Source organism: Grammomys surdaster, unplaced genomic scaffold, assembly GCF_004785775.1.
Source record: "Grammomys surdaster isolate TR1022 unplaced genomic scaffold, NIH_TR_1.0 126028, whole genome shotgun sequence".
Classification (NCBI taxonomy): Eukaryota; Metazoa; Chordata; class Mammalia; order Rodentia; family Muridae; genus Grammomys; species Grammomys surdaster.
The window spans coordinates 3,681,411-3,695,112 of NW_021620841.1; the positions used below are offsets into that span (position 1 = coordinate 3,681,411).

A 13,702-nucleotide genomic window follows, 5' to 3' on the forward strand; every position below is an offset into this window, starting at 1 on the left:
AAAACTATTCTCATGAATCCATTTTGCAGATATCATAGACAATGAATCAAACTATATATTTTACTCATTATCATTTACTATATTGAAAAGTACTTTTAATAGACTACTTTCTGTCTTCCTTGAATACAAAACCCCTGCTGCCTGCTATACATTTCAATAGAGAGTGTTTAGCTGAAACTTGAATGTCTTAGACGTCTCTTCAATTGTTATTGTTGCTTTTTTTGCAGCTTTTAATACCATAAACGTGTTGATTGAAGTTGTAGTCGCTATTTCTTTGTATATGCTTCCCCTAAAAAACAGTATGCACATTTTGAACTTTTTTGATACTGCTTTTTAGAATAAAATATTTAATTGCTTGGATACTGCATTCTATATCAATACTAACTTTTGAGGATGCCTTTGGAAATAATTTTTTGTGAATTTCATACAGCATATAAATTACAATTATGTTGTACTAAAACAGAAAAGATTTTATGTTAACATGCAATATTTATGATATAATATAGTTGTTGATTTCTTAATATGTACACAATTTAATTATTTCAAATCATGCTTCATGGTAACCCAATTCATCAATATTCACTTTTACCAGCTCTCATATTTTCTGTATGTATAGTTCGACAGAAAGAAAGCACAAGGTATAGGTCTTATCCTAGAATTAGGAAAGTGAATACTATTTAGTTATGACTTTGACTCTCTGACAAAACTATTTCATATAGTTCAATTGTGGACATTATTATGCAGAGAAAAGGGAGTTAAAATGATTTCATTTTTTAAATGACTTATTTGCTCCAGCCTTGTTAATTTCTTTATGTCATACTAAGTATTCTGTATAACCAGCCCTCTGGTATGAGGTCAGGCTATTCAGTGTCAACTATGAGGAAGTTACTGTTGGTGCCACAGAAGCACATAGTTTATCAGCTTACACGTGTATGCAGCCCACTGTATGGGTTTATTGCCATTTTTATACATTTCTACTCAGAAACTCTTCAAAACTGTTAGTGTTGAGGGTAAATCTAGCTGAAAAATACTCTGCTTCACTTGACTCTGTGTTTCTAAACAATAAAGGGTGCAACGGATGCCTGCCGGTGTGCCAGTGTAGGCAGGCTAGAAAGATAACCTGTAACTTCATACGTGAGGTTGTACTTTGAAATTTTCTTTTCCTTTTTTGCAAACTGAAGAATCACAGTACAATTTAAATAGCCTTACGTTTTCTCAGAGAGCTACCGTGTACGGAATAAAGGCTGAGCGGTCTCTGCAGTGTCACGAGGTTACTGTTCAGCTGTTCGGGATCAGTAGATGATATCTCGACACTCATAAAACAGAGGATTCAAAACCCAGGGGTGTGCGTGGAAGTGCAGATCATTATGACAGGCTTGGAAGTCGTCCATAAGAAACATCAGCACCACCCTGGAGGCCAAAATAACACTACCAAATTAACATTTACAGCTTTTCTTCAAAATGAAATCCAGTACGTAGGGAAAATGTATTCTGAAACATGTATGCTAAAATAATAATAATTTTACATTTGGCTTATTTAAAAAAGAATTAAGGACCTCAAAAAACTTGCATGATGTATTTTCTTAAACATTTTAAAATACATAATATTTAATTCTATATAAAACAAATAACTATCTTATATGAGCGTTTTCCTACAACCATCCATCCATAAAACAGTCAACCCAGTTAGTGAGGCACAGCCTGGGAAGCATGAAGGTTTCCTTTGCCCAGTTCAATTCAGAAGCAAGAGGGATAATTTTGGCTCCTGGGATCTGAGAATTCTGTCTTCCAGCTGTAATCTTTGGTCCGAATTTTACATGGTAGTTTCTTCCCATTCAAGTTCAACATCACCTATAGCAGATAGTGAGATGTCAAAGACAGTCTTGTAGTTAACAGTTCAAAGATTTGAATTCTTCATTTTATTTCTGAGGTTATATTTATATCATTTCTGTCTTCCCAATCCTCCCTCAACAGCCCCAATCCCCACACACTTCTTTCGCTCTTTTTCAAATTCATTGCCTCTTTCCCCCCACCATAAATTGTTGTTGGATTTTTTTTTTAATGGTAAAATATGATCAAGACTGCAAAGGCTATTTATTATCTCAACTTAGGTAATAAGGAAAAGAAAAACATGATACAGGTACTCAACTAGCTTCTCCAGTATTTTAATAATTGTGGTTATGCTGAAGTTAATAGTCCTGCAGTAGACTGTAAGTTAGTGAATTGTGTTTGCTCTGTGTCTGCCCACCTTCCATGGCATCCAGAGAGTCCATCTTCTGAAGTGTTGAGTAGTTAACAAAACAGACGGGCTGATGACCTCCTTTATTTGATAAAAGATCCAGAATGCACTGGTGTAAGAAGATATACTGTGCCTGGACAAGAAGGAAGAAACGTTGAAGTGGACAGCAGGGCGTCAATGTTTCTTATAAGGTGGGTTATACGGTTACCATGGGAGACGGGCTGAATCTGATACACGTGAAGTTAGAAACAGAATTAGAGTTTACAAGTCATTTTCTCCCATTTCCATCATAAGGTTTGCTCAACTCATGTGGGTTCTTATTGGCTCAAGAGGTTGTTTTATTAGGTATTTGCCACTCAGTGTCAAATATTAATATATTCTGTCTTGCTGTATGAAAATGTAGCTGTATGCTGTATGAAAAATCTACATGTGAGCTTTCTTCTTCCCAAAAGACATAATTCAGTATTTTCTGTGTATGTAAAAATACCTTTCTTTTAAAGACACAGATGCTATATTTACGTGTGAACGTTATGAGTGAGCATATTCATATACTGAATAGCACTTTTTAAAATATACTTGATAATCCTGCTAATTACTGGGACATTTGCCTGGCCCATTTCCAAAGACAGTTTCTCAATTTGTGAATACAAGTTAGTTGGATATTGAAGTATCTTAACATGTAAGCACTGGGCAAAAACTTCTACTATTCCAACTGCAGGTCAAAATTGAACCCAGTGCCATCTACATGGTTAATGCTAATGCCAACCTGTTAGTGTTGCTGGAACATTTTTTAGACTATGAAAGTGTATATTTTAAACCATACTTACTCGTCCTAACAGAATACACCTGGTATTAAAATATCATCAAATGCCTTACTAAATATATATAAAATTGATTTTGAGAAAACACTATGATAATTTTAAATGGTTATATTCATATCAGTTAACATAATGCTTTGAAATGCTTTTGGGAGGTTTTCAGTTGCGTTTCTCTGCTGGAATTGTTTACCATAAATAGCTCTTCGTGGGCTCCAAAAGCCTTTCTAGAAAAGCTTCACCACTAGAAGGGCATCTCTACGAGAGAGATCTTTGATATTTAGTGCTAAATTCCAATTGGCCACAACAGTTTCTGGAACATAGCAATTGTGTAATAAATATTTGTTTACTACATCTCATTTAATTTTTGCAGCTACCCAATCTTTACCATTTGAGGGCAGATGTAATTTAGAAAACATGAAAAAGTCATTAGAGATCAGGTTTTGTACTAACAGATGATCACATTACTGCATTTCATTTTGCTAAGACATGAAGTCTAGTCAGGGAACAACAATTCTACTGAAATTTTCAGTACGTTCCTTGTCATAATAACAATGGTCCTCAAATTTATAGCATGCAGCGTGTAACATTATTAACAGAAATCAACACAACGCAATTATTTCAAAAATTATTTACGCTCATGAATTTTGGTGTCTTTCAAAAGCGCATTTGAACTTGAAGTCACATTTGATATTTGAGGCTTTGAGCTGTCAGGAACTCATCTTCCCTGTTGGAAAGAATGATGATTGTAAACTCTGCCAAGAGAGCAAGCCAAGCTGGGAGATAGTCCTGGGGGCTCCAAGAACCTTCTGGCATCATGTGTTATTGCCAAGAAGCAGTGGAATGTCATGAAAGTTGCTGTTTCTACCTTTAACAACCATACTCTACTACCTTAAGAATTCATTTTTTTTCCCGATGCTCAATTCCCTGGTCCCAGGAATCACAAAACCTGCGCAGTGAGATTTAAAGGACATAACACACATAAAGTATGTAGCAAACGTATGGTTAGTTATTTTTTTCTTCTACCACGTGAGTTTATGCCAGCTAACTTCCAGGAGAACCCAAAGCAGGAAAGAAACTAATCCATAATCAACCGTTAATCCGGGCATCAACAGTATTTCAGGATGTAATAACGCTTCAGATCCTGTTCTCAGAACGGCCATTTGGATGTCTCTTTCCCTTAGTCATGATCTCTGTCCCTTTGGCTGTGCTTCCAGCCTTCCCACTCCTGTATTCACTTACTGTAGTTCATGCTGAGACGGGAGCATCCCTCATAGAAACTGAAATCACTCCTCAGTGGAACAGAAGAAAATAAGCTATGGCTCTTCAGCAAGGAAACACCATTTTATAAGGACTGGAGACAGGATATAGTCAATTTTTTCTATTTTATTTATTTATTTATTTATTTATTTAATTATTTATTTATTTTTATTTCAGAGAAAAGCTAGATAGGGCATAACATCAGGTCACTAAGACAGATGAGATCTTCAGAACACTGATTTCCTGCAAGGAGAGGATGCAGGGAAATCTTGTAGGATGCGTACTTGCTATCTGGTGCTTTAGGTATTTGTTTTTACTCAGTGTTGATAGCATGCTTGTGTGAATGATAAATCTCAGTGAAGAAAATGACTCAAAGTCTCAGAGCCAAAAACCATCAGAGCTCGATTCTGAACTCAGTTCTGACTTCGAAACATTCTGTTTAAATCATTGTGAAACTTTGAACAGTTTATTCCCCTATCCAACCGGAGTTTACTCCAGCTGGCTAACAAATATGATGTAAGAAGTTCATAATAGATATCAAGTACCAAACTGGGAACAGTTTTTAATTGGTGTTCTTGACTGAACATACTCTTCACAGAGGTCACTTCCACAAAGTTGCAAAGTCTGGCAGAGGATTCAACTCTTATTGTTTGAAGATGGACTCCAGGAAACAATCAGCCCCACTCTGTCCTTGACAAGAGAGCCAACTACTAATTCTGTCAATACTGTTGGATGCCAGTGTTTACCCTTAAGGATTTGAGAAGAAAATATTAGGTTTCTTTCTATCCTTATTTCAATTTTTAACTAAAATTAAGAAGGAAACTGAGTTTTTATCATGGCTTAGAGTTGGGTTGATATTGGAGTCTTTATAAGACCCCAAGATAAAGAGCAGCCATCTGATTTGTAGGGCCTACTACAAAATGCATATGCTGTCTTCTACCATGCCAGTATGGATGAAGGGAAAGGCTCAGAAGGCCCACCACTAGTTGAAGAGCTACAGGCAGTCAATGGCTGCAGAGGGAAAGAGACCCAGCTTTCCTTAAGATTGCCAAAGTTTAGATTTGTCTAAGTTAGATTGCCTAAGCCCGTGTTCACATAGGCAACAGGAATTGGACTCAGAAGTGGTGTGTGTGTGTGTGTGTGTGTGTGTGTTTGTGTGTATGTGTGTGTAATAATTGTAGAAAACGAGGATGGCAATTTAGAATTACCGGAATTTAGAATTCTAGAAAATAAACTAATGAGAAGGATGGGGTGGGAATGTTGTGTCTATAAATGTGTTAAACATTGTAATAATAGTATTTTTAGATTAAACATATCAAAAGTTCCTTTTATCTAAATTAACCAGTAATGTAAAAATTAAACCAAATGAATGATGCTTTTGAGTTTGGGGATCTGTAGACTATCTAGGTAATATACTCATAAAGGCAGCCCATGCCACATGTCATTTTCTGTTTCTGAAGCAGATTGAGGGAAGAATGATACTTCACCCACTTGTCCCCTGTCAGCACACAAGGGGATGGACACGGGCATTATCTAGTTTTAGCTAGCTACTCCTTCTAGAATTGGAGTGGCAGTGAATGATTCCTACAAAAACACTAGAGGTTAAAATGTGTAGTTTATATGCAAGCTCCAGTGAACAAGAAGAAATATGCTTGGCTTTCTTCATGCTTCTAAGGCAGAATTGTACCATATCACAAGGTAAAAATAACAGCATTGTTAACACTAACGCTATAATAAAACATGCCTGAAACTTATAACTCCTTATTTTGACCTTTATTTTATTTGATGTGTATTGATGTTTCCTGCCTGTATGTCTGCACACCGGGTATATGCGGTGCCCAAGGAAGTCACAAGAGGGTGTTGGCTCCTCCGGGACTTGAGTTACAGAAGGCTATGGGTGCTTGGAATTGAGTCCATGTCCTCTGGAAGAGCAATCAGTGCTCTTAACTGCTGATCCATCTCATCTTAAAAATTATAACTAACTTAAAATATGCTTAAGGAATTTTTCTCCATACGGCATTAACCCAAACAATTAGCATAAGCTTTAGAGAAGTGTTCCCTGCTTGATCTTCCATGTCTTACGATTTCTTACTTTGCTTACATTTTATAATTTACATAACTGTACAATTTATTTGTGAAAAAGAAATAATTTGTGCTGGATTTACATACTTAAAACATTTCCCCCAATAAGCACTGGGCATCTGAAGCCTATGCATCATCTTGCTAAAACAGGTAAAGAATGTACCATGGGGTAACATCACAGCTCTGGAGTCCCAAAATATTGAGAGGCACCCCCCAAGTGTGAGAAAAATGTTGCAAAAAAATGGAACTTCATTTGATATTGTCAATGCACAGTTGCTTAAGGGCCCTAAGACACTCGACATTTAAAAGCCAGTTCCTTTCTCACATTTAGCACCAGCTCTGCTTTTTCAGATTTTAGTAAGTCTGGTAACACTTATATTTCAGCATATACGTTGAAAAACAAGGATGTAAAAGACCTTTACTTTTACCGGTAGAAAAACAATGTATTTATACAGTGTACAAAGTCCAGGGAAAAGAAATAGACAAGAACAACTTGTATGTTTTAGTTAAAGAGATGAAAGTTTGAATCTTGGTTTTAACTACTTGGAATATCACTTCCCTTCTGGGAACTTCTGCTTCCTTACATATAAAGTAGAGCCAGTAAAAGTCAGGCTGTTAAGTTGTTTTCTGTTCCTGATCTGCTGATAAGGATTATACCGAGACTATATAAAACAATATATAGGAACACAACAGACGTCGGGTGACAGTTGGTCTCATTTCTATTATACAGTGAACTTCACTAATGACAAAAGAAATCTGTATCATAGGTATTCAAAGTAGTAAGTAAAAAGTCCTAGTTATTCGGCTGATAACACACTGCAATAATCGCTAATACTAATATGTGACAGACCTAAATTCATACAAATGAAGTACACAGAAACTCATTAAAGTCAAAATTTTAGTCATTGTCTTCCAACTACGGCTTTTAGTGCATTTTGAAGAAATGCCTCTGAATTTATTTTCTGCACTTCTCAAAGTCACTAAGTGTTAAATGCTAAGCTGTGTGTTAAGTTGTTTTCTACACACCCACCAGTGTCACAATAAAAGTCCCCAGGCATAACTTTAGTTCTATAATCTTCACCCTCTTCCCCTTGCTCAACATTTATAATAGGGAAAAACAGTTTGTCCCAGTGCGGGCTGTGTCAGGAAGATGCTCCTATGCATGAATGATAGACTGCCAACTATGAATTGGTTAGGTATCTTACCAGGTTCTGTACCATGCACATTCTCTCGCTCCTCAGTTCAGCTACTAGTCCATATATGTCCACAAAATCATGGTCATTTATGTGTTGTGTTAAGTGGTCCAGAGCAATGAAAACTCCCGTTCTTCCAACCCCAGCGCTGCAAGAAGGATGAGATTGTAGGGGCATTTGTCAGCAAAGACTGAGTCATGTTGATGGTGTGGACTATAGTGATATATGATAGATACATTCGGAGAAGTTTCCTTTCTTATCTGGGAGTTAGGATGTTATTTTGAGATTCTCTGGATATTGATTTTTTATCAAAACTATATTCAGATAAAGGAAGACACACTGTTCTATTGTTTTTTATCAGAAATACACAAATATGCCTAGTAACAGGTTGCGATTTTTAAAATGACTTAGAGGCCTCTGAGAAGCATAATCTAGTCCTAGATTTAAAAAAATAAACTCTGTGCTGATAGAGATTTAACTTTGCTTTGTGACACATGACCCTGTCATCCCTCTTCAGCCACTTGGACTTTAGTAAGCTACATTCTGGTTTATCCTAGCCAATTAAATGCTTGGAAACCATAAGCTGAGATGAATAGGTGTAGCGGGATACCATCCCACTACATTTATATATAAAGCTCAGTGACTGGGCTGTTTGGGAGGTAGGCAGAGTGAGGGGAGGAAGAGGAGAAGGAAGAGGAGGAGCTAAGGAGAGTTGTAGGAGCCATGTAGAGCCATGCATGTATCGAGAGCAGTCATGGGTAACATCTTATATCTAGGTTAGTTACTGGGTTACAACTCTAATTGTATGGGCATCTTGTTTATTGAACATTTCTAATTATATAACACCTTTGGATAATATTAAGGATTAGAGTCTCATTTCTACTGGGTACTGCATGGATGGCAGGATGGTCTGGGCTCAGTCCAACCTTGTGGAGACAGCGTGGTAGATAGGCAGAGCCATCTCCCACACTAGTATCTTGTTGGGTGGCAGGGCCAGTGTCTCTGGCCATCTGAGCCAGTGGCCTAAGCCAAACAGCAGTGAGATTATGCCACTGTTCATGGCCTTAGGCCTAGTCTAGACAAGAACATGGTGGGTCTGTAACTACAAGCCAGATTGGGTGCCACTATTTTAAAATATTACCAGTAACAAATAGAAACTCATCTTCTATAATGAAATGAAATAGCATCATGAACATAAAAAGGCCTCATCAGATTGTAGAGCATTCCAAGCATTGGTGAGCTCTATAGCTTCTTACTTACCTGCAATGCACAACCATGGGGGTAGTGTCGTGTGCTCTGCTTGTTCGCACCAGCTTCACAAAGTGAATTAGAGGGGTGGTGTTTTCAGGAACCCCATGCTCAGGCCAACCAGTGAAGTTGCACTGCCGGACAGTCATGCAGTCTCCATGCTAGACAAGTTGACAGATCAATGAGTGATAACATAAATTAAAATGATAGGCTGGACAAAGGTAGCCAATGTCTTAGTATTCATGGGGCACTTCATAAAGATGACTTTTATTAACCAGGACAAATTCTGCTCACAAAATTTGTAATGTGATCTTTTACTGTTATAGTGAACAGGATTGAGGCAGGCTATATAGCTCAGTGGCAGAGTTTTTGCATAGCACACAGAAGACTCTGGGTTCAATCCCCAGTGCAAAACAAAAGACGAAAAGACGAGAAATGTTGTTATGGTAAGTTATAAATTTATGTGTGAATGATATCAGTAAAAGAGCTTCAAACAGATTTGAATATAGATCATAGAATACACTGTAATGTAGCATGAGATTCTTCAGGGCTTAAATTTTGAAACAATTTTTACATAAAACTAGAACGTAAGTACATTATCTATAGAAAACAAGGGCATTGAGTGTCTAGTATGTCAGAAAAGGAAAGACCTTATGTAAAGAGTTAGTTATATAATAACCCAGTTGTTGCTGGTACTGTCTCTTCTCTAGTAGTTCTGGATTAAAAAGAAAATCAAGAGGCTGAGAGATGGCTGCTGTGAGAATATGAGGAACAGTTTCAGATTCCCAGCATCCTCATGAATAGCCAGGCATGGTGATGTATTTCTGTAAACCCAATGCTGTGGCAGTGGGCAGGCAGGGTCAGAGACAGGTGGACCACTGAAGCTCATTGGACACCCAGCCTAAACAAGTTGGTACACTTCAGGCTCAGCATGAGTCTTTGTCTGGAAATATAAATATAACAACCAATCAAAGAAAGACTTCCAACATTGGCCGCTGGGCATTTGTATACTCAAGCATGTGTACCTACATGTACAGGTGAACTTGTGCACACAGTGCACATATATCTGTACATAAGAGTATGAACCACATATAACACACAAACACACACACACACACACACACACACACCAAGCCTTTAGGATTCAGAGATGAATGCTATGAAAAATTCCTATCTTAAATAATATAGTTTCCTCACATAAAAGAAACCCAGTACTCCAGTGATTTCTTCTTTTTCCTATTTAGGTTTTAACCTATGTGTTTGATGTTAATTGTTTGATATATACTGTAATCACATTATTCAAGATGAGACAGTAATATGTATACTACAGTGCTTACATCAAATTGAGACATTTATAAAGCAATAGAAGAGCATGGTTAGACAGGAGCCTGTTATAGCTGTCCCCTGAGAGGCTCTGCTAGAGTCGGACAAATACAGAGGCGGATGCTCACAGTCAACCAGTGGACTGAGCATGGGGACCCCAATGGAGGAGTTAGAGAACGGGGACCCCAATGGAGGAGTTAGAGAAAGGACTAAAGGAGCTGAAGGAGTTTGCAACCCCAGAGGAAGAACAACAATATCAACCAACCAGAGCCCCCTAGAGCTCCCAGAGACTAAACCATCAACCAAAGAGTATACATGGCGAGACTCATGGCTCCAGCTGCATATGTAGCAGAAGATGGCTTTGTTGGGCATCAATAGGAGGAGATACCCTTAGTCCTGTGAAGCCTGGATGTCCCACTGTAGGGGAATGCCAGAGTGAGAAGGCAGGAGTAGGTAGGTGGGAAGGGGAGCACCCTCATAGAAGCAGGGGGAGGAGATGGGACAGAGGGGTTCTAGAGGAGAAACTAGAAAAGGGGATAACATTTGAAAGGTAAATACATAAAAAATCCAATAAAAAGAAAAGCATGGTTAAATATATATCTATATGAATAGGGGATAATTCAAGTATTAATTTTAGTTTATACATTTAACTCAGCTATATTTTATATCATTCATTTTTCTTCTTCTTCTTCTTTTTTTTTTTTACTTTATTTTTACCCTTTCGATTTTCAGATCCCTGATGGTCCAATGCATCTGAATGTCTTCCATGAGCTTTGTAATCACTATGTCTCCAAAGACTGTCACGGGCTTGTTGTCCTCTGGCCAGTACTGATGGCACCTGATCTGCATGCAGAGAAAATCAGGAGTCATGAGCCATGGGGACACTGTTCTTGATGATCATCAGTGCTACTAAGTCGAGGCTGCATAATACACAGATTTAGTTGATGACTTATACACAGCACTAGCTGGAAGATTCACAAATATTAGCATAATCATAAAACAGCACACTGTTGAAGATGTGTCATATAACTCACCCGTCCTTTCTCAAAACACTGTGTGAGCATTACTAATGTTTTCGCTCTGGTTTCCCATACCATTCTCCAAAAATCTCCAACTGTTCCAGGTAATGGGCCTTGGGTAGCAATAAACTCATTTGGACATAAGTACCCCTAGAAGGATGCAATTCCACACAGAGCATCATTATGTATGTTCAGAGTAGCACATTTTAACTTTTTGAGCAATACTAGAAATATGTTATTTGTAAAATGACATGATTACTTAAAAATACTATTTACCTCTGAATGGTGAATAATCTTAGACACTCCAATATTTGAATATGAGCGAGAAACTCCCCAGTCTAATGTAGTGCTTGGACTTTGATAATAGACTTTGTATAAGACATTCAATAAACAGATGAACTGAAGAGTGTCTCCAGAGGAAGAAGAGAAAGACTTACAGATAAGGGAACTCATATAGAAAATCAGTCATTCGAAGTGACTATATTAAATTGGAATTATTAAATATTTAAGTTGAAATGGTATACAACTAGGAATATGTGGTTGGAATTAAGGGAGAAGTTCTAAGTGGAAGATAATATGACAACATAAGGTCATCTGAATGAATGAGAGCATCAGGAACAGGAGGTTAGGAGGAGATGGTAAATTTAAAGACTGGGATCTCTATCCTTTCCATCCCAAGGCTTACAGATCAAGGTGATGAAAGACAATAGGTGTGTAATAGATGACAGTCAGAACTTCCAACAGACTTAATGAAAGGGCAAATGTGCTGACATTAGACGCAAGTTTCCTGAGCAGTTAGTGGGGCTTTGTTGTTTGTGTTTGTTTGTTTGTTTGTTTGTTTGAGCCTCCTTGGCATCAAACATGATTTGAATTGTCTGAATAGCTATGGGAGAAGAAAAATGGGAGGTGAGCCTAGAGTGGAAGACTGTACTGTGAATGGGGCACAGCCCTACAGGGAAAAGTATAAGATGTAGGTGTGTAATCCCATCACCTGAGGTGTGGAGGCAGGAGCATCAGGAGTCATCTCAGTTACCCAGTGAGTTTCAGGCCATCGCAATGTACAAGAAACATTGTATCAAAAAAAAAAAATAGGTAGGGATTCAGGCTGGAGATGTCTCAACAGCTAAGAGAGCTCTTAGTTTCTAACAGCCACATCAAGACTGCTCACAAGGACTTATAACTAAAGCTCCAAGGTATTCCTGGCCCCTTCTGGTCACCATGAGCAGCCAACCCAACACAGGCATGCATATAAATACCTATAGACATAAAATTAAAAAGTTAAAAAGTCTATAACAAAAAAGAAAGGTACAACAGAATGAATACGGGAAATAGTTAGAAAGCTCTAATACAATATTATGGTATTTCTTTTGTAGGATGAAGGGAATCACAATATGGTTGAGATAACAAATGCAAAGAGTAATACTAATGGTGCAGAAGGGAAAAAGACAATGCTCAGCCTATGCTCTAAGAGATGAGGGAAGGGCTAATTAGAGACTAGGGCAGTTTATCTTGACCACAGCAAAAAGAGTATGTCTATAGATGCAGATGAAGATACGCAGGCAGCTTTTTCATTGCGCCCATTGTATCAGTGAGATAGCACAGCCATCAGATTTAGGTGGACACATGGGGCAGGCCTTGGAGCTGAGAGAAAGAATGAAATAATCCTGAGAGTAGGGACTTGAATGGGTTAGGGAACTGTGGCATGTTGAAAACCTCTGGTTAGTAGACCTGAATTTAAAGTGGCATGGTCATGAATATTTCTCCAGTCCTATCTAGTGAAAATGAAAATTCGCACAGAGTTTTCTATAAACAAGATGGAATAATTATCAAGACTGAGAGAAGAAAAATCATTAAAGAAACAGAAGATGGAAGGAACAAAATAATGGAATCTGAAGTATAAACTTTGGAAGAAGGTAAAGTATTGGTTGGAATGGAAAAGACTGAAATTCCGATAAGATTTATGGGTTAGAGGCAAGAGTAGAAAGAGGGAACTGTCAAGTTCCAGAGAGCTGGGAAGAAAGATTTTGAAGACTGTGGAGTGCACTGCAGGTCGTGAAAGGGTCTGTGCTGTGAACATTGTGATGATGTCAACCAGAGGGCAAGCCACTGGGAGAGATCGAGGCAGTAAATCAAGATTCAAAATGGATTTTGACATCACCAAGAGTTAGGAGAGAGGTAGTGTTTGGAGATCATCAGTAGCCCTGGAGTTAAATGTAAGAATCATAGAGGTACCAGTTAAAACAAAAAGAAGCAGATATGTTGCATGTAATTTTAAAAATGCACACTAGCTCCGGCTGGGTTCTAGAATCAATAGCTGCCCTTTCTTACCTGCCCGATGAGGAAAACGGCCCTGGTTCCTTCGGCTGGCTTGCTAACCCACCCAACTTTGTCTTTTCTGAGAGCACCTGAAGCTACCGCTCACATTCCCCAGACTGACCGCCCCGGGGGTTGGCTACAGGGACCACCAATGAAAGCTCTTCAGTTTCTCTCTCTCTCCCTCCCTCCCTCCCTCCCTCCCTCCCT

The 13,702-nt window shown here is 38.2% G+C and overlaps 1 protein-coding gene across 1 annotated transcript in view; it reads right to left on the reverse strand.

Annotated features, from left to right (window-relative positions):
* Positions 1–1,504: 1,504 nt before the first annotated feature.
* The window catches only part of Ptprq (protein tyrosine phosphatase receptor type Q), a 194,640-nt gene continuing 182,442 nt past the window's right edge, over positions 1,505–13,702 (reverse strand). Inside the window, exons 40-45 of the mRNA XM_028754570.1 lie at positions 11,195–11,329; positions 10,878–11,003; positions 8,850–8,998; positions 7,602–7,737; positions 2,249–2,372; positions 1,505–1,851 (exon numbers count right to left, since the gene is read on the reverse strand). Coding sequence (XP_028610403.1) covers positions 1,814–1,851; positions 2,249–2,372; positions 7,602–7,737; positions 8,850–8,998; positions 10,878–11,003; positions 11,195–11,329 — 708 coding nt within the window. The 3' untranslated portion in view covers positions 1,505–1,813. The remainder of the gene's footprint in view (positions 1,852–2,248; positions 2,373–7,601; positions 7,738–8,849; positions 8,999–10,877; positions 11,004–11,194; positions 11,330–13,702) is intronic.